This window comes from Euwallacea similis, chromosome 13 (assembly GCF_039881205.1).
Source record: "Euwallacea similis isolate ESF13 chromosome 13, ESF131.1, whole genome shotgun sequence".
In the NCBI taxonomy this organism is placed as follows: Eukaryota; Metazoa; Arthropoda; class Insecta; order Coleoptera; family Curculionidae; genus Euwallacea; species Euwallacea similis.
The window spans coordinates 4,403,178-4,427,077 of NC_089621.1; the positions used below are offsets into that span (position 1 = coordinate 4,403,178).

A 23,900-nucleotide genomic window follows, 5' to 3' on the forward strand; every position below is an offset into this window, starting at 1 on the left:
GATGTCAGTGTGGTATTGTTTTAAGGAATATCAAAGACCGGATGTCTCGAAGTTGTTGCCATTGAATACAAATCAGTTTGAAAAGGGTTCTCTTAGAAACACCCCCAGAACTTTATTTTTGCATAATGAAACAAATAATTAAGCCGCATTCTCACCAGGTAAATTGCCTGGTCATAAATAATCAAAAACACGGCCAAATCTTAATTGCTATCAAGCCCAGGATGCTAATTAACTGGAGGAGCTCGGATAATGGATCAACAATGGACGCCATTCTCCATTATGTGTCCGAGATTGACGGATCTGAGGCTGTAACACGAAATATCCCGCAATGTTTTAACATTGTACCTGAACGATAACGTCAGTTTATGGGATTCATGGAGAATTATTGGAGTTTTATGGAAAGTGGGACGTTGCGGGGAATGAAATTGACTGGAATTATTCACTTTGTGGTCTGTGTTCATTGCAATTCGACCAAGAAGCGCTATGGTGCTCCAATATTTATCAAGTTCATTGTGCTTTATGGAGAAATTTCCGGTTTACATTCAGTAGAGTTGGTTAATAAAATTAAGATTCATTCACCATTTTCTGTGAAATCATTTGGGTCTTTTTTAGTTTTCTGGCGAAAGGTGGGAGAAACTCCTATTAAAATATATAATGTTTTTCTTTGTACATTCGTTACAAATTTAGCTGTTTAACAAAGTAAAACGATGAATTTTTTCTCCTCTTCAACCCTGTCGTCCGGCAAGGACAGAGAGGTCTAATGTTTCACGGGTTAAAAATCCATCAAAATAAAAAAAAATGAGACTATCCATATTGAAATTTTCAAGTTTATTAAAACAAAAATCAAAGTCGTATCGAAGGGATTTCAAAGGGGATTTAAACTGAGCAAAACCAGAGGGTCAATAATCATAAGTGTTTTGAAAATAAGTGAAAGCTCTCAAAATGCATCTCCACCACTGAATTTTTCACCAAATTGTCTTTACCAGTATCAAGATTTTCCACTTTATTTCTGAGCAGAGTCATATCGACGGAATTGAATTTCAATTATCAATAATTTTAAAATAAATGATAACTCTTCAAAATAGAACTTTGTCCCTAGATATTTAGCAATATTGGGATTTTAGAGCTTATTTTTCAATAAAGAGATGCATAAAACTGATTTTAAAGGGGATAATATTAAAAGCGCATTAAAGAGGCAATTTTACGCTCTTTCGTAAAATTGAAAAATGTCCGTTAATTTGTTCTTAAAATCATAAAAATGGGAAAAAATCGTTGACATTTGATATATCTTTATATCCGGACATTGTATAGTATCTCCTGTATCGTCTCTGTCCTTAGAGCGGTACGCCGCACGCTCGCAAAAAGGACTGTAAAGGTATTTGAATGTTTGGAGGCCATTGCATCGTTGTGATCATTCACCCTATGACTCTCCTTGTAAAAAACAGATTGCAAAGTTTTTGTATGTTTTCGTATTGATATCGTTTTTTATACGATTCAGTTGTGCGTGAGCGAGACGCCGTTCCTGGGATTTACTCATACATATGTTTGATCCATGAAATTCTTCTATTTTTCAATGTTCTTTAAGGGTTACGACACATTTTTTGCGTTCATGTTGTCTTTATGTTTTTTTTAACATGACCTTTCATTTGACTTATCTGCTATGCAGGGTATTCCTCAAAACATGTATGCTACTTCAACACCCAGTATTTCAGAAATGAAGAGATCCTGACCATATGTTTAAATGTGCGCCGTGAGTTTAGGAAATACCCTGTATAAGCAGGTTTCTTACAAAGGACGTAATGGTATTAAATGTAAAATTTTCAAAGTTCTTCACGTACACTGTATATTGTTCTAGATTTCTTAGGTCCAGAGGAGGAAGGCTCCTAGAACCATTAAATTAAATTATTGTTTTTCTGAATGGCGATGGATGAATATATTTTCCTTAGAAATTGAAATAAGATTTCTTGCGTTTTATCTGCCAGGACAGAAGAGGCGCCCGACTTTATTAGGCAAATGATGAACCCGATTCTTTGAAATCTATCATTACTCAGTTCTTCCGTGGTAAACCCGTCGAAAGTTAAATTTGAATCGGTTAAACGTTTGACTAGTTTTTTATTCAGAGTAGTTTTTCCAATTTCAGTAAATGTAAAAAATGTTTTTTTACTACCCAGAAAACTGCGGAAAAAAGCATGGGAGAATACTGGATAAAAACAGAGATCTTACAATTGATGATTTGATTCTATCTCTCTGCTGGCATGTTTCTCTCCATAATTCGAAATACATTTAAACAAGTTACCCGAACCGTCCTAATAGAACGTTTAATGATCTGTAATTTCGTGTAAAAACCTTGGATAAGTGTGGATTTTAGACCAAGAATTCTATGCCATTCAATCATCGTTAAAAACGAGTTTGTGGAACCGACATAACGTTATATCACAGCGAGGATTATTCGTATAATTTGCGATTATTTCTATCTGAATAATTTAACGCAGCTTCAAGCTATATTAGTAAAATCAAATATTTGTAAAGTTATTGAATGGAAGTTGCCTTCGCTGTGTTAGCCACGCCCTGAAGGAAATGTAATCTAACCGTTTCTATAAAATGATATATAGAGGGCGCTCTTAAACCACGCCCCAAAAGGTCTTATTGGTCATTGCGTTTAAGCCGCACCCTGGTTACCGAATTTAACCCACTTTCTCTTATGCTCCTCTTATCTGCATTAAAGTCAACCATAGTCTAAATCAATGGAAATCTCCTTAATATTAATCAAATAAGACTTCAGGAACAATATTCTTCTCAAATTCCGCTTCTTTCAAAGCAGGTATCTAGACATAAATAACACGATACTTTTCTCAATCGGCAAACAGCAGCAACAAATGAAATTTCCTTTAAACACTAAACTAGTTTACAACCAATTCCTTAGGGTACTGATTTTCCATTAAAGCCATTTGTGTTGTATAGACACAAAAGTTAGTTGGGAGTGCCGGCTGAATTGGCTCCGGCCAGATATGGCCCGCTCTGGTTTGGAGCAGCTTGAGTGAATAATTTAACCCTTAAAGGGCGCACCCCCTTTAAAATTAGCCTTGTGCCAATTAGGGAGGTCTGGGTGTTCTGTAAACACGAAATTCTATGGTAGTTTTGTATACAATAATTTCGCGTTAAGTCACCACAATGCATCTTTTCTTCCAAAAATATCAATTAATTCCAACCTTTCATGGCTGCTTCGTTAGATGCTAAGGCACGTTTCCCGGAGGGTAAAAATTCCTCTCTTATCAAAGGAACTAGGATTTGCTCGGCTTAGTATCTGCGCCTCTTCACTATCCTATTAATTATTTTTTCCCGTACTTTATTATGTAGACTGTGTTGACGCACGTAAAAAACCTCTCTATACGATTCTTTGTGCAGTTTTAAATAAATCCTTTGAAGTCTGATGCATTTCGGGCAACGTACTCATACACACACTTTAATGCAATTAAGAATTGCTCTAGGAAAAATCCCTTTGTTGCTATAGTAAATTTTCCTTGTTCCTGCTTTTAATCATATTTAACTCCACTAGGGATTCACAGTATGACTTGAAATCAACTCAGAGCCTGTCAAATTCCAAGTTACTAATTTTATTGAAATCTTCCGGAGGAAATTTCAAGCTGCAGAAATGCAAAATCGATAAAACGCATCTGAGCCCACCTGAAATATTTAAGCTAAAGTGGTCTGGTGTCAGTTATTTTGGATCTTTCCCTGTCCAAACCTTAAAAATAAATTATAAAAATGGAGCTTTTTGAGCGTTTCAAGTCAAGAAACCTCGAGAGGTCCTTGAAAAAACCTGTAAAATCCCCAAAGGTGCTTTTGAAACCCCACAAGATAGATAGATACCCCATCAAATCTTTTTTTTTATCTCATAAACTCATTATGAGTTTCATGATTTGTGAGGGTTGATGGAGTTTCCCCATATAGGAAATTTGAAGTACTTGAGGATTTTGAACTCCGACAATTTCTAAAGATTCTGGGAAATTTGATTATGATTTATTATGAATAAGAGTCCTTTTCAAAACCCGAAATTTTGGGGAAACCATCAATTGCAATAAGCTTCATGACTCTTCCGGTTTGATGGAGTTTTACCATGCAGAAAATCTTGAAAGTTTGAGAATCTTCATTTCAAGTAATTTCTAGGGATTCTTGGAAATTCTATTAAAGATCGCGAAAAATACTGAAATCTTGATAATCAGGTGAATTTTCAAAATTTTAATTTGCAAATTTCTTAGTTAAATCAGCCTGGATTAATATAACTTTTATAACTTCTATAATTCAAATATCTTCTCTATAATTCGGGCTTCTCAACATTTTTTTAGTTCGATTTTGGGTTAGTCAAAAATGCCGGAACTTTCTTGTTTAGGTTCGTTAAAAATGTTTTCGTTTGTTGGATTTTTGATATTTTTTCGAAATATATCAGATTTAACTTGAGGAATTCCTAAACTCCCCCGATGGAAACTAAAGCTTAATGACCAATCTGAAGCCAAACAATCCCCTAAAACTTTCAATTTTAATTAAATTGTTTTCGCTTAATTGACTTCGACCTACATAAAATCAAAAGCACCGTTTAGGGCTTTGACACTAACAAATCCCTTTTCGATCTAGCTCCGATAAGCACATAATTTAGTATTAAAATCCAGGGCAGACTTACTTGTAATTGAGGTCAAAGGGTGTATCCTTAATGGCAACGTTGTCGTGTCCAGTTTTGGACTGTCTGATCCAGTAATAAGAGGGGGAATCCAACGAGGGGGGCGGGAAGCGACATTCTAATCTTACGTCATCACCTTCACGGGCGTCTCTAGTGGTTTCCTCTGCGAATATTCCTGAAAATAAATTAAATACATGAAAAAAAATTTAAACCCCAAATAAACTACAGACCGACACAGCAAAAAGGGCTTTAAATTTCATTACAGAAAAGATTTCTAAAGCCCATTTCTTCAAAGATCAGGATCACTGACTTTTAAAAAAAAAACATTCGATAGTACACAGAGTGAAGTTAAAGATTATTCCAGTTCTAATGGAATTTTAGAGCTTCGGCCAGTATCTCTCTGGAATTTTCTGATTTGTCAGGCTTTTTTTAGCCATATTTTCAGAAGCAATTTCCTTTTATCTATTGGTGTAGATTTTAGCCCTTTTGTTAATTCAGCTAGAAATTTTGATGACTGTAAATTATAATTAAACATATATTTATATATAGTGTAATACGCATAATATATTTTTCATTAGGAACAAATTTGATCCATTTGGTAAACGAGTGCGATTTAACGTGTTTAACACATATGCAAATGAATTATTTTAATATTTGCAGGGCTTAGCAGCTATGTAAAAATGAGAAAAACATTTAGAACTCTGCTAATTTAGATTCCAATTCGAAATCCGAGGACGAAAATCGTGCCTCAAAAAAGTTGAAAAAACGAACGTGATTGACACAAATAGAAAATCCTTCAAGATTGGAAAAAATTTAATCCGATTTCAGAAAGCCCCATTCCTGTTAGTGCATTAAGACCAACTTTGTCTATTTTTGAAAGTGTATGGTAATTTTTGGTGTATGTTCCGACTGAGGGAGACCTGATGTATCGGCACAGACAATTTCATCGGCACCAATCGGCACGAATTAATCGAACGGATTTAATGCTAACCCTACTTAACATTGATCCGTAGCCAAAATTTCCTATGCCGAACTTTTCGGTGGGTAGTTTACTCCCACTAATCCGCTTTATATACGTTCATAAATACCAACTCGCAATTCGCGACTTCCCCATAGGAAAGAAGTTGCGATTTCGAATTCATGAAGTTTCGCGACCGGGATTCGCTTTATTGGTTATTTCTCTGTTTGACAATGTTTATGGGGCCCATAGAGTCTGATTCCCGTGGAGAAATTGCCTGTCCATAACCCGAGAGAATTTAGATGGGGTGTAAATGCGGCCATACTTTTCTCTCTCTGCAGCTTTTGAAAATATTAATGCGGTATCGCTGCGTTATGCACCAAATAATTTCCATAAACGCGGAACTAATTAATCAAAAGGGCATTAAAAGAAAGCGCAGGGTAATGTAAGACCATTCGGTGTATGGGTTTTCCCTGGAAACGTCGTAACTTGTTAATCTTTATTCGCTGCGCATGCAAATAGGAATTATGAAAAATTCTAAAGGTGGCCGCAGCGATATTTTTATGGGGGTTAAAGTGCGATTTTTTTACAGCGGACGTGGGGCCGTAAAAACGCTGTAAGCAACTGCTAACCAATTTAGATTAAAAGGCAAAAGTTACAAGTACGAATATATTGCTCTCATGCATGCGATGTGGAATATGCTAATTTTTATCCTCCGTGCTGTGGACGCACTATCAGCAAGAACGATAATTGGATCTTTCCTTGTAATATCAAGGGATGAATAACCACCACCGAAAAAAAATTCCGTGAAGCGTCTGGAAGAGTAAATTGCAAGGCAAACTTACCTTAAGGCCCAAATATTACTTTCGTGTGATGGCAAAGCTTATACATCATCCCGCCCAAAAGCTCAAAAGCACTTTAACAAAATGCGAAAGCGTTTTAATTGAACTAACCTCGTTAAATCCCACAAATGTTCAGGTTTTGCAAACTAAATTGCTTCTTTTACAATATGGCCCTATCTGGCAGCCAATTAGTTAGCTTTAATTGGAATATAGCGCTGTATCTATGAGTGTTCTCACTTATTTTTAATTCATGGTATAAACTGTTTTTGTATTTTGTACAAGTTCTCCAGAAAACTACATGATACAATTTGATGGCCTGTATTTGCAGTTACCATAGATTCACAACTTTTTGAGTAATTTGCTCACATGTTCCAAAACATCACACGACACAAATGTCCAGAAATATCGCCATTTTGTGCACAGGCTCAACACTAATGATTCTATCCGAGTTTCTATCGCTTGATTGGGCATACGTAATTACGTTGCTATTCCCCCAAAAAACTATCTCTATTGTGCTAACCAGTGGAGCAGGGGCGTGGTCTACTATTTGCTCCTGGTTGCAGCCAATCAAAATTAAAGATCTTACATCATGGTGTAACGCTATTGGTCGCTCGCTTTTTGTGAGCAACAGTGAGAAGTAAGCGTGATCTGGGAAATCTTAATGATATTACAATTAAAGCAATTTCTTCAAAGTTTGGCACTTCAGATGGACATATTCAATCTTTGTTCATCCATCCTCTTGTCGTACCTCGAGAGCATGCTTATTGGCTAATCGGTAAGGAAGGGGCGTGACATTATTTTACACGCCTTAAGCCAATTAGAGTTAGAATTGTGATCGTAGATAACATTGACAATTCCCTTTCCCATCTTTGTTATTGGTACGAGGGCATGGCTAAATACTCATGAGGAGTGAGGAAGGAGTGTGACACGGAAGCGTGTTTTGTATTGTTTAAACTTACTTATTGAAACCCTCATTTTACTTTCATAAACTGCCGTGAAAGAGGATATGTCTGGCTAAAAAATATGACCGTCTAGGCAACGGAAACCTGGGAAAATTCAGATCACGGACTAACGAAAACACCCTCTTTTAAACCTTAAACGTTATTGTGTGGAGTACGGGGCCTACTTCAAATAATATCAAGTTGAGATGATTTATGTTGAATTTTGCAAATTGAAAAGTAGAAACATTTCTTCAACTGCGACAGCAAAAGTCATATTTTGGCGCCACGAACCCTCTCCTGAAAAATGACTCTATTGATCATCAGCCTGCATCTCTTTGAATCAGACCCAAACCCCAATCCGCAGGGCTAATAAAAGAACTTGAACTTGTCGTAGTTTACGTGGTGTCCATAAAATATTATTACCGGTGCCATATATATACCCTCACTCTGGCAAACAACAATTTCCCATGAAAAATGCGACGTAGATATGTATACCCAGAGGTCACATAAAACGGAGCAACATGCCATTATCTCATGAAGTAAGCTGGGACTTGTATATGCAGGAGAACCACTATATAACTGGTTGGACTTGTTTTAGATTTTATTGTTATTTGTCTTGGTGAAGAATAATATATTATGGCGGACCTGGCATTAATAGTTGCTTATGAAAATGTGATGCAAGAAAATAGAATATGGTGGAACGAAGTGGTAGAGGAGCATGTCGTAAGTTTTCATTACCACGTCATTGCGAATTACTTTTAACGAAGTCCCAAGTTTTTACTAGCCATAAAACTTCTCTGGAAATCTAATTTAGCGGCAAAGATTTTAATAAAACTTTCAGAGAGTTAACGTAAAATTCGGATGATATTCCGCGGGCGTTTTCAAAATTGGCTTATTTTTCCTGATTCTTCTTCAGCAATCAATCATAGCAACAATTTGAGTTTTGTGTTCCTTGGGAATAAAGCCAAGCAATAACTTGTTTTCAAGGCCTAATAATTAACTCGTAAACTTTCCAATCTGGGCAGCAAAAGCCTTCGAGCCCGAATCACCTTTAATGTGTAGTATAAATTGGGTGCGGTCGCCATTCAAACGAATGCACACACTTATCGGATACTGCCTCTCTCTTTCGAGTAAGAGTAATCATTATAAGCGCACGATTTCTTCTCGGTCGATTCCAAATGCGATTATGGGTAAGTTTAAAGTGTGCCATCGATTTTGCTAAGCGAGATATTTTCAATTTGCTTAAAAGTTTCATTGCTAAACGTCGCTGATCCTTAGCGGCCCGATGCTGGAAAAGATCTATCGACATTTTCTAATATTAACTAGGAGACTTTTGACGGTTTAGTTCTTGATTCGATTAAATTTATAACATCCTGAAAAGCATTTTGGAGGGGTTATTAATTAGACTTATGGGATGTAAGTCACTTAGTATGGTTTGTCGATTAGTTTTGCTTCTGCAGCGAAAACATCTAATTAGAGTAAAATTCGATTCGAAATGCACTCCAAAACGAAGACAATTATCCCGAAAAGGAGGAAGAGCAAATGTTGAGTTTAATTAAAATTTTCTAGCTTGAATTATTGGATTACGGAAACGCTGGGTTTGATGATAGAGCAAGCAGTTTGACGATAATAGAAGCAGCTCTAACAGGCCCTTTATTCATAGTGGTTTAAATAGGAATTTTTCCAATCAGTCACATAAGGCATAACATCGCACTCTCATAAATCGATCAATCTGGCAACGCTAATAATCGGAACCGTGATCCCCAAACAATCGAATCGACGCTAATTTATTTGATCTATGGGGCCCCACCTTTTAAACACACATAAAAGGCACGCGTTACAGTTTCTGGTTTTCGAATCTCGATACATTATTGCTCTGTCATTTTATTGGGATGTTTCGGCCAATAAAAGCGTAATTAATATCCTTAACGACATTGGCAGCGTTAATTGTTTTAAGCTACATAGGGAAAAGTCGCTGCATAGCCCGTTCATGTACGGAATAAGTCCCTTTTGTTAGTTATGCAAGTCAAAGGTTATAGTTTTCTTCTGAAGATCGAGGATTCAGTACGGTACTTATCCCTTAGATGCGATCCGAAGGAGGACGTGAAGAAGATAAAGGTGCAAGCGCCAGGAAGGACGTTTGCACCTCTACCTGGACTCTGCTGCAGGTTGATTAATAACTCAAACAGCTCTCCTGCACAGTGTAATGGATCTTGGAACAGCAAACTCAGAAACAACTTTCAGGTAATTTATTTCACCGTTAAATAATGCACCTGAATCAGGTTTACAGAAATGAAGAGCTCGGTTAACGAAGTACACGTCAACTCGACAATTCGACCAAGAGAGAAGAGAGAGTTGCGAATTTCGTGAGTACGAAGATGGAGGGCTAACGCACATGGGCGTACTGCGGCTAAGAGGCAATTATCGGTAAATTTATTGCTTATCTTTTTTTGAGCGTGACATTCAGCTGAGTGACGAAATGGATCTTCTATCCGCATATTACAATTATTTTAATTTAAACGAAACGAGGTCGCACTTAAATTCTACTCCTTACAAAGAAAAGGGGTGAAAGTTCCATTATTCCGAGCCACATGTTTTTGGAGGTAAAGAATATTGAAATCTGGCCATGCCAGGTTTATGGTTAAAAAATGATGATGTACATGGGCACAGCATAAAAGTACATTATAATAGCTTAAGAGACGTGAATGTCTATAGGCCTGTTTGGCTTGCACGCCATCCTTGGGTTTCTCCACCAGCCCTGGAGGCGCCGTTTGGGAAGTTCAGATGCGGAAAACTTTAGGAAAATTGACTTTTTTGTTTCGAAGGGTTAGAGAATCTGCCTTATAGACATGTGGGCTCGGCTCAAAGACGACTTCGATTATTCATCAAGTGTCGGTTTGGCTTCATGCAGGACCACCAACCGACTAAACTCCTTCCCACTTCCTCGGCACCTCCACGAGTCGTTATTTCAAGGGCTCCATCCGTTCCAGACTTTAATTCCAGTTTCTTTTATTTTGGACTTTTACCTTTACGATATCTTTAACCATTTTTGAGATATGTGCCGAACACACCATGTCGAGTCATTGCTTGAATGAGATAGTGGTATGTTTCACAGTGTTAGGCCTGCACCCATCGCTTTACATTTGGGATAAACCACTTCACCCAAAGGAAAACTGTTCTAAACAAACTGGAACCTTTCCTGAATCCAAATGGTCGCGGCTATAGGAACTTTCGTGAAGGTACATTGACTGGAGAAAATTAGGCTATTGGAGCAGTTTTGTTGAAATCTCTGGCGGGAACATCAAGATCTTGATGCAGAAATTCTGAACAGAAGAAGTTCAGTGAGCGAACCTGAGTATTAAATTCTCGTTAGGAATGAGGCCGTTTGAAAAAGCTTGGTATCAACGAAGCTGTGCTGCAGATATGTTAAGTCGAATATTATCCTTTAAGTAAGCTGTTGTTGCCCACTTTTCTATATTTGGACAAGATGTTAATGTGGTTTACCTAAGATTAATCTAGAGTTGAAAATGCATTGAGTATTACATCCTTGAATTTCATACGAAGCCAAATTTCTCTCCGCTATATCTAAGTCACGAATCTCTTATTAAAATAATTACTTAAAATGACAATGAAATAGAAAGTACCATTATATGCTGCAGCACTACAGAAAAATTCAACTTGGACAAGATTTTCAAGCAAATTACGGTTAATGAAGCTTGCTACGGTTTCTCTTCGAAACAAAGGAACCAAGCAATGCAAATGCAGAGATGCAGAAGTTGTGGTTTCTTAGATAAAACCCACCATCGGCAACGTTTAACCTAGATGAATAACGATCTCTCTGGTTTTTTTCAGCAATCGATGGCCCTATCTGAAATTTGAACATCTATAAACGTATAAATTTGTTTGGAACTCCGCAGCAAACAAGTTGTTGATTTCATTCCGTTTCCTTGTCAATACACGTCTCTCCCAGTCCCATCCAATACTTCCCCCCATCAAACACTTTGGAAAGGTCTTGAACAAATGTTATACGCCTCCAACTTTTCCATCGTAAATTCTAATTGATCGAATTTTATCGTCACAACTGTTTCTCTCAGGTATAAACAATAAATTCGTTTGATTTTTTTCGCCCTAAACTGTCCCCTTTGATGTTCCTTTAAAGTACGTAGCTATCTCGTTAAAATCCCATTTTTAGCAACCAAATTGCTACTTACGCGGTGGTTAAAAGCGGCGGTCTCCAAGCCAATTAGTTTCACCCTAATTGGGACAGTACGACATACTTTTCGGTATTACTGCTTAATTTAAAACGGAAGGGTCTGATAAATCGCGGAGGACTAACTATTAAAGTCGAGGCCTAAATCTAGAGTTAAACAGAGGTTCTAGCGATCCTTGACGAAATCTGGATCTGGTCTGGACCGGAGTCTTTGAGATTCGATATAATTTCTTCCCACGAAATTTTATCGCTGGTAGCGACATTTTATAAGTTGAAAGTGTAAGACATTACTCTTGTGGCCTGAAAAATGCTGGAGTTAGATTAAGTTGAATGATATTTTCCGCGACATTTAAGTGCAGATAATCGTAATGGAGTCGTTTTGAATTATGTATAACAGACGAGTTATAGCGCAAATAAACTTGAAAGTGGATAAAGTTCCTTGATTTGTTCGTTAAAACTTGAAGAAAATCAGCAAAAGAACACCAAAAAAAGACGTGAAACTATTTAATTGAACGAGGAAAAATGATATTGATAGGGCATCACGGAGGAACGAGGGCGTGCATCCATGCCCTTATTTCTCTACTTGTTCATGTTGCTTTCTACCTTCTCTTGAGCTTTTTAATACGCCCTCTTCTCCACCTTAATCGATCTTTATAGCCTAACCTGAACTAATCGAAGTGTATTCAAGAATTTAAAAACTTCATGATATACATGGAGTTACATAAAAAAATTACGTTGATCTACTACGTGGATGACCCCGTATTGACTGGCTTATCTGACAAACTTCATCCGTGGGGACTTTTTCATTAAAAAAAAAAACCGTAGAAATATTATCTCTTTGTATATTGCATTTTTCCACTCTATAGATTCCTTCAATTCTCACATCCTTCTTTCTCTATCCGCCTGTTAGCGGTCCTCATCGCTTCTTTTCTTTCTTTAATTGTATGAGGACGGGAGTCCTCACTGCCATGTTTTTATGAATTTAAAAATTTGTTTTTCACATTGGCCCTCAAAAAGCGATTCAGTTGCTTTCCCCTTCTAAATATTATGTGTGTTCTCCCCTCGTGTCGTCCTATTTCTGTTTCTCTCCGTCTCAATAATCACCTGATTCTTTATTTTTACGTTCCACCTCAGACTTCGTATGCAAATACTTCCAGGCCTTCTTATTTCGCAGTCCTCTATCCCACTATTCTCATTTAAACGTCTCCTCAATAGTTCAAATCTCCGTTGAAGTACGTGCTGTAAGGCATCGGTGTCAATGGAAATTTTATGGGAAGGTATCTGGAATCGACGTGCACTATCCAAGAGAGTTTCGTCACTCGTTTAAAATGTGTAAAGAATTCGTACCATCTTCAATTGACTGATCACAAGTACTCTAAGCGTCTTTTTTAAATCAATCATCACCAAATGCAAATTTCGCAACCACTGGATTTTGGGCACAACATGGGCAGAGGTATGCCCACCCACTTTTCCATTTTCAATTGCCTGATCACAAGTACTCCAAGCGTATCTTTCAAATCAATTATCATCAAATTCAAATTTCGCAAGCACTGGATTTTAGGGAAGGGCTAAATAATAATTAATACTTTGCCTATGGCCATGTTGATAAATTCTTGAACCATCAACAACCAAAGTCTAAAGCACACGTCGAACGTATTCGCAAACAAATTTACGGATATTATCGTCCCAATAAAATCGCTTTCAATACACATTATCGGTTCCATTATGTCAGGCCTGGAATAAAACTGGAGAGAAATAGCCCGATTAATAAAAGGGGCGCTAAAATCGTATGATCCTGATATGAAATCGCTTTTCCTGTCTTTTTGTCTGTTGAATTTAAAAAATGTCCCTGAGCCTGGTCGTTATAAACCCAAATTACGTTGAAATTGAATAAAAATTCAAGAATGAAGGTGGGAAGGGGAGGACGAATTTATTTTTGAATGGGACTGTTAAATCGAACGAAAATTCTTTTTTTTTTCTGTTTGTTCATTTGAGTTGCTGCTCTTCAAAGAACTTCACTACTAATAATGCATTGTATGGGAAACAATATATCAGTTTTAGAGCTCAAAACGTAGTTTGGGCTTTTGAATTCCCCCGTGCTGAATACGTTAATAATTATACAAATAATTTCCATTTACACACTGTTTTATACATAGTCACGGAGTTGTTTCTCTATGGCCCGGGAGTCATTAAAAGGACATCAATTATTTGTTAGAGTTAGTAGGACGACATGTCAAGCAGTTGGACAGTCTGGACATTAACACACCTACCTCTTCATTAAGGTCAGTTCATAGGTCCGGAATACCTGTAACAGTTGACCTTAATGAAAAGGTAGGTGTATTAGCGTCCAGAGTGTCCAGTTGCTTGACGTGTCCGTATTTTTGCCTTCTGTGTAAAAAAAGACTATCTAAAAATGAAAATTCCCTTATTCAGGCTTGGAGGAATTTGAGACGTAAACAACCTCAACGCGCTGAATGTGATGTGCGATCTAGTTACGACAACGGTAAAAGCAGAAACCGGTCAAGTATGAAATTAAACCCGATGTCAATTAGCTCGCTACCTTCATACTTTTTCTAATGAGTGACAGGTTCAGCCCTAACAAGGTTTCATAATATTAAATTAATTAGTTCATTAGCATCTCAAAAGCATCTTCCATTTGATTGCTGGAAAATCGCTTAATTCTGCCAAGATTTCTCAGCAAATTTGTACTCTGCTCTAATAAAATGGTTGTAAATCCGTCCTAATAAAATAAAATAGTTGGGAATATACGGGCACAATTTCTCTTTACGTGTCATAAAATATCGTGCATGCATTTTCAACGCTTCCCTCTTTTCTTTATAACTGCAATTCGCAGAACGGTTTGGGTTGAAGAAAATTGCTAAGTAATGGAAAAGCTTATGATAAGAGAATCAATAATCAACATGATCAGGGAATGGTTTGGAATAAAAACTTCCGATTGTAGTGGGACACGAATTGTGAAGGACATGGAGACGGAGGTGCGAATCTCTGGTAGAAAAAGGGGTGAAACTGGTCCAGCAGTGGGGCGACGAATGGCTATCCGGTTGTTCGATTGCTGTCTTTGAAGGATAGGATAATATGGATCGCAGTAGAGAATTACCTGGGAGTTTGGGTATCTTAGAAATGTTCTTTCACCTGGATAAAGCTGCTAGAAATTTTAAACCTCGTTTAGCTTTCCTTTTAGAAATTCTCTGTGGGTACTTTTAAATGCCCAATTTTTGCACTCAAACTGTGTTTTCGGTCTTCAAAACTTCTAAGATTTTTTTCTTTTGGAAGAAATCTGAATGAAGTATGCAAGTGATTTTTTGAGCCTTAATGAACAAATTTACTGCTTCAAGGCTAGAGACTGAGGGCACTTCCTCTTGATTTTTCCTCTCCACAAACCTCTAGTTCGGACAATATAAAAATTTCCTATGTTTCTTCCTGAGATTCGAGACGATCTGGAACTTAAGACACAGTTGTCATATCTGCCTAAGTGGTCACATCTGGACAACTACTACTGCTAACTAAATCAAAGTGGAGCTTATTTCAATTCTCACTTCCTCGAGATTTACCCTTTTGCACCACAACACAGACTTTAGTGGGCGATTGTTTGGATTGGATTTAGTTTAAAAAATATGACATACTTTAAACATTTTGTGAGGAATTAATGCTGAGCATTCAGCAGTTTTAAAAATGTGCTTTGAACATTGCGACTAAGGAATTGACGCCGTTAATTTGGTTAAATTTAAATGCAAAAATGAAGGAGGAGATGAAAGCGAATGAAGAAAAAATGAAGAATTAACATAAAGTACTAAAATTAAAAACTCTCAATTTTCCGCGAATTCAGTGATCCATACGATGATCTCTCAGTTAGAAATCTTAAGACTATTCTCTAATCGCCTGCAATTTCGTCAGATATTCTCAAGAATTTTTCATGGTCTTATAATGAACTTCCTCGTATTTCTTAGATAAGCATACATTTCCTTTGAGCATAACGATGACCTGAGTGAATTGAAATAAGCCTAGGGCGTGTAAATACTAAAGCATTGAAATAATCTGAACTAAACGTGACGTATACACTTGTACCTATCTAGGGATATTCTATTGCAACTTTAATTATTTCGAGTCTGAGTTCGATTATTTATAAATGCGAAAGCCATGGAATTAATTGAACTGTTGCTAGACTATCTCGAGGGACTTTCAAGGAAGTTTACTGTCCACAGAAGACGCCTAAGGATTTATATTATAATTTAACCTGAGAATTTCTCTATATGAAAGCGTGACAAACTAACTTTGGAATATGCAGAAGGTATTTCAAGAAAGTTTACCGTAAGTCCTGGGAAGGACTGTACGCGATAATATATGTATAATTCGACGATATTCAGATGGAATCTTAAGGTATTCGATATAACTTCTAAATAAGAAAGCATTGGCATAACCCGAACTAACTACCCTTGGAATGTCTAGAAACTATTTCGAGGCAGTTCACCATCCAAGAAGACCGTTTGAGAATAATCTACTGCCGACCTAAACCGATATACAGGACCTCTAAACAAGAAAGCATTGAGATGATCTGAACTAACCTCGGAATACTAGAGCATTCCTCAAGCCAGAGTTTTTTCTAATAAGTTTGCTATCGCAACAATAAAAGTTGGTTTATTGCCTTCTGGCGAAACTTGAAACGTGATTTAATGTGGATGTTTGAGATGCTACTGCGACACGTTTGGAGTAGCTTAAGAAAATTAGAGTCATAAAATGGCCGTTTTCCTGCACGTCTATGTAAGTTCCTTCGGTTTCATTAAATTTATCCCGACTTCTCTGTCCTGCGTCGAAAGAAAATTCAACTCGTGCATAAAGTTGGACAGACACAGAACTCATTACTTCTCAATAAATTGCACTCCTGTCATCCTCGAGTCCATTCCTTGAATCAAACGCAAGACTCTCCCTTCTCAACAAACATGATATACCTAGAGAGACTTCACTTGAAAACTTCGAAACATAATTCAGAATTCGTTGCGATTGCGATATATACGTATTCTAGTCTAGTTGTTCTCGTCATGTCTTCACTCAAACTTGGAGAAAACTTTACGTATAACTTGCACTTAGACAGGGTTCTCTAATGTGATAAACTTTGAACTTTGCTTATTATGTCGGCCAATGGAAGTCCGAGAATGGAATTCCCCCGAGTTTTCGAATCCAGTTATAGATAGGCAATTGGGATTCAACTTGTTATGCAGTTTATGCAAAGTTAGAGTTAAGATGATGAGCATTTAATGTCTAGGAAAAATGGAGTTTTCCGGTAGTGCGGTTGACATTTTTTAGATTACATGGTATAGGGCCTCATTCCGGGTAGGTTTTCATGCTTTCAAAGCTTCGAAGCATCCAACAATTCGATTTTCTCAGTATTTCCCGATTTCCTCGTCTAAAAATTCAATACCTCCGCCGTTGTTTCAGTACGGTCTTTTATACACTACACAAAAGCCATTATCAAGACTAGTATCCCTCTATAGCGCTTCACTTTGCCAAATTAGTCCCGTTTTCCATTTAAACCAAAAAAAGTCTTTCATCGTCTTGACTGCGGAAATATCCTCGTGTAAGAAGGAAAATAGCGTTCGCTTCATTTAGGAACGCTTACACTGTTGCTTTTTAACCGGGAAATAACAAGGAAAAGCCGGAAAAGTTTTGTATTGTTTTCGGTAAAACCTTGCATATTTTCAAATAAAAGAATGTTTGCGTTTATGCACCGTTATATATAATATTCATGCTTTTTTAAGGTATATACTTTTGGATATAAATAATCAGATTTGACCTCATTTGAATATTGCTTTTTTAACAATGCCACAGGGAAATATTGATGCAAATAAACTGTCCGCAATTCGGTCATGTTTTAACAAAAAATGAACGTAGCTCCCAGTTTTGTTAATTTAATTCCTGCAACTACCCATTCAAATTGCAGCTATTTTGACGACTGTTTTTATATCAGATCACACATATCGACTGTAATCGAATATTTTTGATTGGAGATGATGAAGGGGATCTATTCAGAGGTGATGGGAACTAAATTTATAATCAAAATAAATAATTGAAAATATTTAAACGCTATAATTTTAGAGGAAATTTCATTTTCCCGCAACGAGTAAAAATGAGCGAAACACTGAGGCCTCCGTAGTTTTAATTTTCAGTTTATATTCCCATAAACATGTAAAGTTTAATGGAAACTAATTTTCATTGGGAGCAGAAAGGGAACTTAAAAATTGTTCAAAAACTTGAGATATGTTGCTCGGAACTGCAAAACTTCGATATGGCGTTAGTTGGAAAAGCGATACCGCCACCCCTGGAAACTAATTAGCATCTTTCACCTTAATGGCTTTTTGCACCCCGACTATGGCAATTTTCCTTATTACCCAACACAATACTGAAACTAAGGCTAGTGTGACATAATTGCCAAACTAATTACCTCATAAACAGATTAACATTAAATACTTAAAGCAGCCAGTTTTTCCACGTAAACACGGCCAGCGTTGCGTGAAACATTTTTCTAATTATCATTGTATTTCGTAGGTATTAATTTTCGGTTATTACAAGCGAACACGAATGTCCTATTCCAAATATTTGTTACTCGTACATCTGTGGTCGATAATTGAAATAAACATAAGCTGAAATGAAACTAGGACTATTTGCTTCTGAATTAATATTTATGTTTGCACATTATGGGGCTGTTTGTGGCAAATGGTTTCATGTGGAGATTGAGCTGAGCGAACCTAAGGCTGAACCAAATTAATCATATTTTCAACGATGTTAAGCAAATTGTGTAGTTTATGATCAAATGTACAAAGTTACTCATAAATCCTGGGGATGCAGAAATTTGCAACAGTTGCATGCATTGCAAAGCGTTGTTTTCCCTCCTTTCAGGGGTTGTTGGGAGATTGATATCTTTGCACGAAGAGAAGGAGATAATTCAGTACTTGCATAGAAACTATAAATCAGTTGAATTAAAACCAACAATCACTATTGCACCACTCTGGGTAATATATCACTCAAAAGTACTTGTAATATGCCAGTAGGGAGAAGGTCAACATATTGTTAAGGATTCAAAACACGGCATACTATGTCCCTTCCAATGGTGGTGGTGAGAAGGGTCTAAAGCAAGAACTAAATTACGCATTGTTACCTATGATCTGACTTCCCTTTTTGGCCTATGCAAACAGCAAAAGAAAATCTTCGGCGCAGGAGGAAAACGGGGCAGAGAAGGAAGGGAAGGAGTAGAGCAGGAGGGTTTGTTGCAACTTAAATGGGAAAAAAACTGCACAGAGAGGAGGAAAATATATATAGAGAAAAGATAGGATTTTGATCGTGGGAGTAAGAAAGGGTGAGAATGCAGCAAAAGACGCTTACAAGCACTTGAAAGCACTTGGGTAGGGTGACGGTAATTAGATTGAACCTGAAATGGAGGAAAAATATGGCACAGAAAAAATTACAGGAGCACCAAGGGAAAGAAGGCAGAGAAGTAAACGTTTATTTGTCCAATACCCAGTAGTATAATATAAAAAAATTACAAGCTAGAATTTTGTAAAGTTTCTGAAACCAAGTGGACTTTTTTCCTTCTTTGTTGTGAGAAAAACTGGGAGATTTAATATTGAAAGGGTGAAATTGAAATTTAAGCTCATCAAAAAGGCCTCAATATCAGCAGGAGAACAACGTATTCTCTCTTATTTATACACTTCATGTGTAATTGCCAGAGTGCAATTGTCAAGAATAAGTTCAAAAATTTAGCATAATCACATAAGAATATTAGCATTGTTAGGAATAGTGTAAAAATGCGCAATGTAAAGGTCGGAAACGTGACTTTCAAATAAGAGATCAAATATATTTATATGTTTTCAAGTTGCGCTATATCACAGGAACTTTTTTCTATTTTCGAGATATTAAAGAGTTTATGGCTGGGTTTATTGCGAGAACGTCCGAACACCGAGTTATGTGTGCTGAGGACAATTCTTTCCTTATTTACTTCTTCACAGACTATTGCTTCGCGATGACGTTCGTATAACACGTCAATTGCCTCATGGAAAATGAAACAATTCCCACCAATAAGGTTAGTTTAACCAATGAGTTTAGCATGCGCTAAACTAATTAATATTGGAGGGCAAAGTTTCGACATATTAAGAAGAGAGAATACTATCATTAGTCCCAGGAGATGTCTTTAGCCACATCAGGAAATCACGAACGAAGGGAGGCCTGCCGGGATATCCTACTTTAATTCTGCATTGCTCGAAGGAACTTGAGATTATTACCACTTACTTAATGTTGACGGGTTGGAGTAAAAATTACGTTATACGCGCGAAGTAAATTTATTAAATGAAAATGAAAACAACGAAAACATATTCAGGGAGATATACGTTTTCTCTGCTTCCCACATGCTTCAAATCCTGGGTAGTTCTATTAATTCGCCTGACGTGGGCATGCTTCGCCCTAACGTCCTATATTATGCTCTCAATTTGTCTGTGTTCAGAGGGAATGGCATACAAAATGTTTCACAGAGGATATTTTATGTCATTTTAGTGTTATTTTAGGACAACGTTTTAGATTGTTTCCCGAACAAGATTTATCAATCCACTAGTGACACGAACTGGACAACAAGAGAGAAGTTTGCGTTAGCAAAAATTAGGTATTCCCATAGGCACTGCATATTCCAGAAATCAATTTTGATTCCAGCGTGCATGTCTGCAGCTTGTAGAAGTTGGAATTTTTGTTTCGCAATCGAACGCATACACGCGAATGTAAATGTAACACTATGGGACTACATGAGAATACATGAGATACACGGGTTATCGATGTTCAAACAGGATGTTTCTGTATTGTCGCACAACATTTCAGGTAAGATTGGAAAAATGCGATAATTCGCAGCTATCAAGCTCGGGCCGCAAGCCATTATCTCGTCCATGAAAGCTGTTTGCCATTGTTAGCAGCAACTCTCTTTGTTCTGCATTTTTTGACCAGCGGCTGTCAAGCGAACGAAAGAGTAAATGGTCGTAATTTGTTACAGCACGAGTGTTCAGCTACACCATAATCTCTGCTCGGAAAGGCGTTACGGCCGTTGCGAGAACCGATCGGAACAGAAATAAATATGGCTATTTATGATTTTGTTGACGGAAAATTCGTGCTGGGAATTTCGGTCAGCTTCCGGCAGTCACGTACTGGTATTGAAACCATTTTATTGGCACTGGTAAATTTGTCACTTATTCCAGAGTACGTATCGGGTATTAACCGTGTTCCGAATTGCTGGAAACTGGCCATGAATGATATTGATTGTAGCCAAATTGATGAAACTTCGGTCAATGAGATCGTGATACAATCTGACTTAAATGGCCACGCCTTCGTTCAAACAAAAGTTCTCTCTCGAAGCCGTATTGTGCAACTACGCCCTCGAGACTTTCATCCAGATTGTGCAGGTAGGTGATGATAGAGCCACACCGACTCACGCAATCCAAATATCCAGTTCAGTGTTGCAAGCGCCCTTTAGTAAACTTGATTCAATTTTTGAGGATAAACTGGGACAAACTGGAAATGTTCTCATATACCAACCTGAACTACATAATTAATGACAAAGCACGTTGGCCAAGTACAGGTAATCAAAAGTTATTGGAAGTTCCAGTTCTGGGATGAGAGATGCTATGTCAGATGCATCGAAAATTAGCCGCAGCTCGCTTGTGACACATCCTGACTAACCACTGAATTGGGTTAGCTTTAGGCTATATTAGCCGTTCTGCCAAAAACTTATCCGAGAGGGAAAATCAATATTGATTTACTAGAGCGAAGCGCACCAACTGAAACGTTTTCTTGTAATGAGTTTAGAGATAATTGATGAGTGCCAACTGAATCGTAGATGTATCTTTGGCATAGAACAAGTTAAATAACGAAAACCGGTATAAACAGGTCTACATTCCTAGCCGTTAAAGCGTAAAACTTATCTTGTGGCGAATAGATCTGCCATTACTTACTGATAAACATCTCATTTGAGAAAACTAAAAAATAAGTAAAAATAAGACGGAATATGATCAAAGAGGGAAAAAAAAGGGAGTTGGGTATATAAAGAAGAGGAAGGAAAGGGGGTCGGTAAGGAGCGAACGTGAGATTTTCAAGTATATTGATTGAGAAGCAGGTGCGATGAAAAATAGAAGAAATAAAAGATGACCTTGTAATATTTCTGCTCTACCCAGGAATTGGTCCATCAAACAGATGGTAAAAACCATTTGAGCAATTTTTAAAATCTTTTCTGCTGAAAATTCCCTTCTGGCCTGGAATTTAAAAGTAACCCTCTCCCAACACTGCAGCAAAGTTATCATACCTGTATTTGTTATATTATTAGATGTTGGACCTATTATATCTCCGCTTATTAAAAATACATTTAGTCGAAAACCGACTCAAGGTCAAAAAAGGAAATCAAGGCACAAACAGCGTTGGAAATCTGTGTATAGATATAAATATCGAAAAATAGAAAAATATTCAGTCATAATCCGAAAGGTTTGATTCATTGTTAGACCTTACTTGGTACTACCTCGATGTCGTTCTTTTATAAATTCCAAATTTTGGAAGTGAGCTCTTAAGGTGTTAACCTCTCTAAAAACCGAAGAGTAACTTCCTTTAACATATTGTAGAAAATTTCTTAAAAGTAAGGAAATATTGCAAGAAATTCAGGAAAGACGGAAAAAGATCATCACAACTGGACTACTACTCTGTACCCTCTTTGCCTTACAAGATAAACAAGACAATTTCGCTTCGTTTTCCTTTCAACCACTCTACTGGAGTGTTTCCAAATGTAATTTTTTTCTTTTCTTTTCTTTGCTTTTTATAAATGATTATTTATGTGAATGTAAGTGTTTTTGCCACAATGGCAGAAATACCAAATGGATGATTTCCTTTTATCTGGAAATAAAGATTTTTTTTATATTATGTATATATAACCGTTAGGATTACTTATAGCTTATACCTTAGTGAGATTTCCAGTCCATCTGACCTGAACTATCCTAAAATAGCCATTGACTGAGGTCATTTATCAACATAAATCATGTATACTTTCACCATAACACGGACAGATGATTTTACACGTGTAAATCCCTCTTACCTCGAAGGACAATTGGTAATTTAATAATCGAGACGTTAACTCTATCAGCATTACAGTTACGCACAATTTTCATCTAAAATCGAAGAAATTCATAACATGGCAACCTCTCAAAGAGGACCATCACGATTAAACTTCTAGATAGGCTCCTTATTCTATATCTGTTTATAAATCAGCTACTGCTTCGCCCAAGCAGGTATCAGGCCCGTTCTTCATCTCTGACCGTTCCTTCTTTGTATTTCTTATTTCCCTGGTTGTTGCCTGCAGTCATCGACCATCTGGTTCTACGGCCAAGATGGCGGTCGACCGGCCAATCAAGGTTGAGAGCGATGACCCGCTCACTCCATGTCTTCTACCATCAAGCGGAGTTGCCATATTGCTGTTATTGTTTTCACATCATATTTGTTGCGGGAAAATGGGTGTGCTCATTGTTTTCCTATACACAAAAGGTTGTAGTCTTCGAACCTTCGAACCCAAGGAAACCAAGCAGAGCTTTGGTTGTAGTGAACATGGCTAATTAGAAAGGCACGTTGGAGGAAATTGGCTATTAGGCCCTCTTGAGCACAAGAAGGAAATGCTTACAGACTTATTTACTCAAACAAAAGAGATGAGTCATTCGAAGTCAAATTTTAATTTTCTTCTTCGGAAGCCTTTCGGGCATCGGCCGTGAAGTTGCACGGTTGGCCGATCTCATTTCCCATCGTGACGAATCTTTTAAGCATTAAATCACAAATACAAACACCAATTTGAATGTCGGAAGGAAAAAATGTGTCCCGAACACCGAAAAAAGCCAATTATTATCGGCCGCAGCGCGAGTCCACAAGAAGAGCGGATAACGAGGAGACGAGATGATGAGTTATGGTTCCTAGAAAAAAAATTGATAATCAGAATCCCTCGATCTGTGAGCTTTTTGACGGTCTTGGGTGCTCACCGCGAAATCAAATAATCTCCAAATTAAGATCCACACAAAGCCGCATTTGAGTTAACGAAAGGAAATGAGTCGATGAGCTTGTTTGATTAGACAAAAAGTCTGTATAAAATAATCAATGACACTAGAAGTCAACCAATCTACAATTGCCATATCCTGAACCTTTTTTCACATTTTCAATTTCTTTACTATTGTTAATTGCTTAACTTTTCATTCTTATTGCCAGC

The 23,900-nt window shown here is 37.2% G+C and overlaps 3 protein-coding genes across 5 annotated transcripts in view; all 3 read right to left on the bottom strand.

The window, feature by feature from the left end:
• LOC136412835 (putative leucine-rich repeat-containing protein DDB_G0290503) overlaps positions 1-11,248 on the bottom strand; it is a 47,917-nt gene extending 36,669 nt beyond the window's left edge. Inside the window, exon 1 of the mRNA XM_066396022.1 lies at positions 11,228-11,248. The gene's annotated coding sequence lies outside the window, so the exon portion shown is untranslated. The remainder of the gene's footprint in view (positions 1-11,227) is intronic.
• The window catches only part of RpL15 (ribosomal protein L15), a 161,544-nt gene that overhangs the window by 32,818 nt on the left and 104,826 nt on the right, over positions 1-23,900 (bottom strand). The window lies entirely within an intron of this gene.
• Positions 1-23,900, bottom strand: part of ed (echinoid) — a 100,844-nt gene that overhangs the window by 14,605 nt on the left and 62,339 nt on the right. For all 3 annotated transcript variants that reach the window (XM_066396013.1, XM_066396012.1, XM_066396014.1), the window contains exon 2: positions 4,679-4,850. In XM_066396013.1, the coding sequence (XP_066252110.1) occupies positions 4,679-4,850 (172 nt within the window). The remainder of the gene's footprint in view (positions 1-4,678; positions 4,851-23,900) is intronic.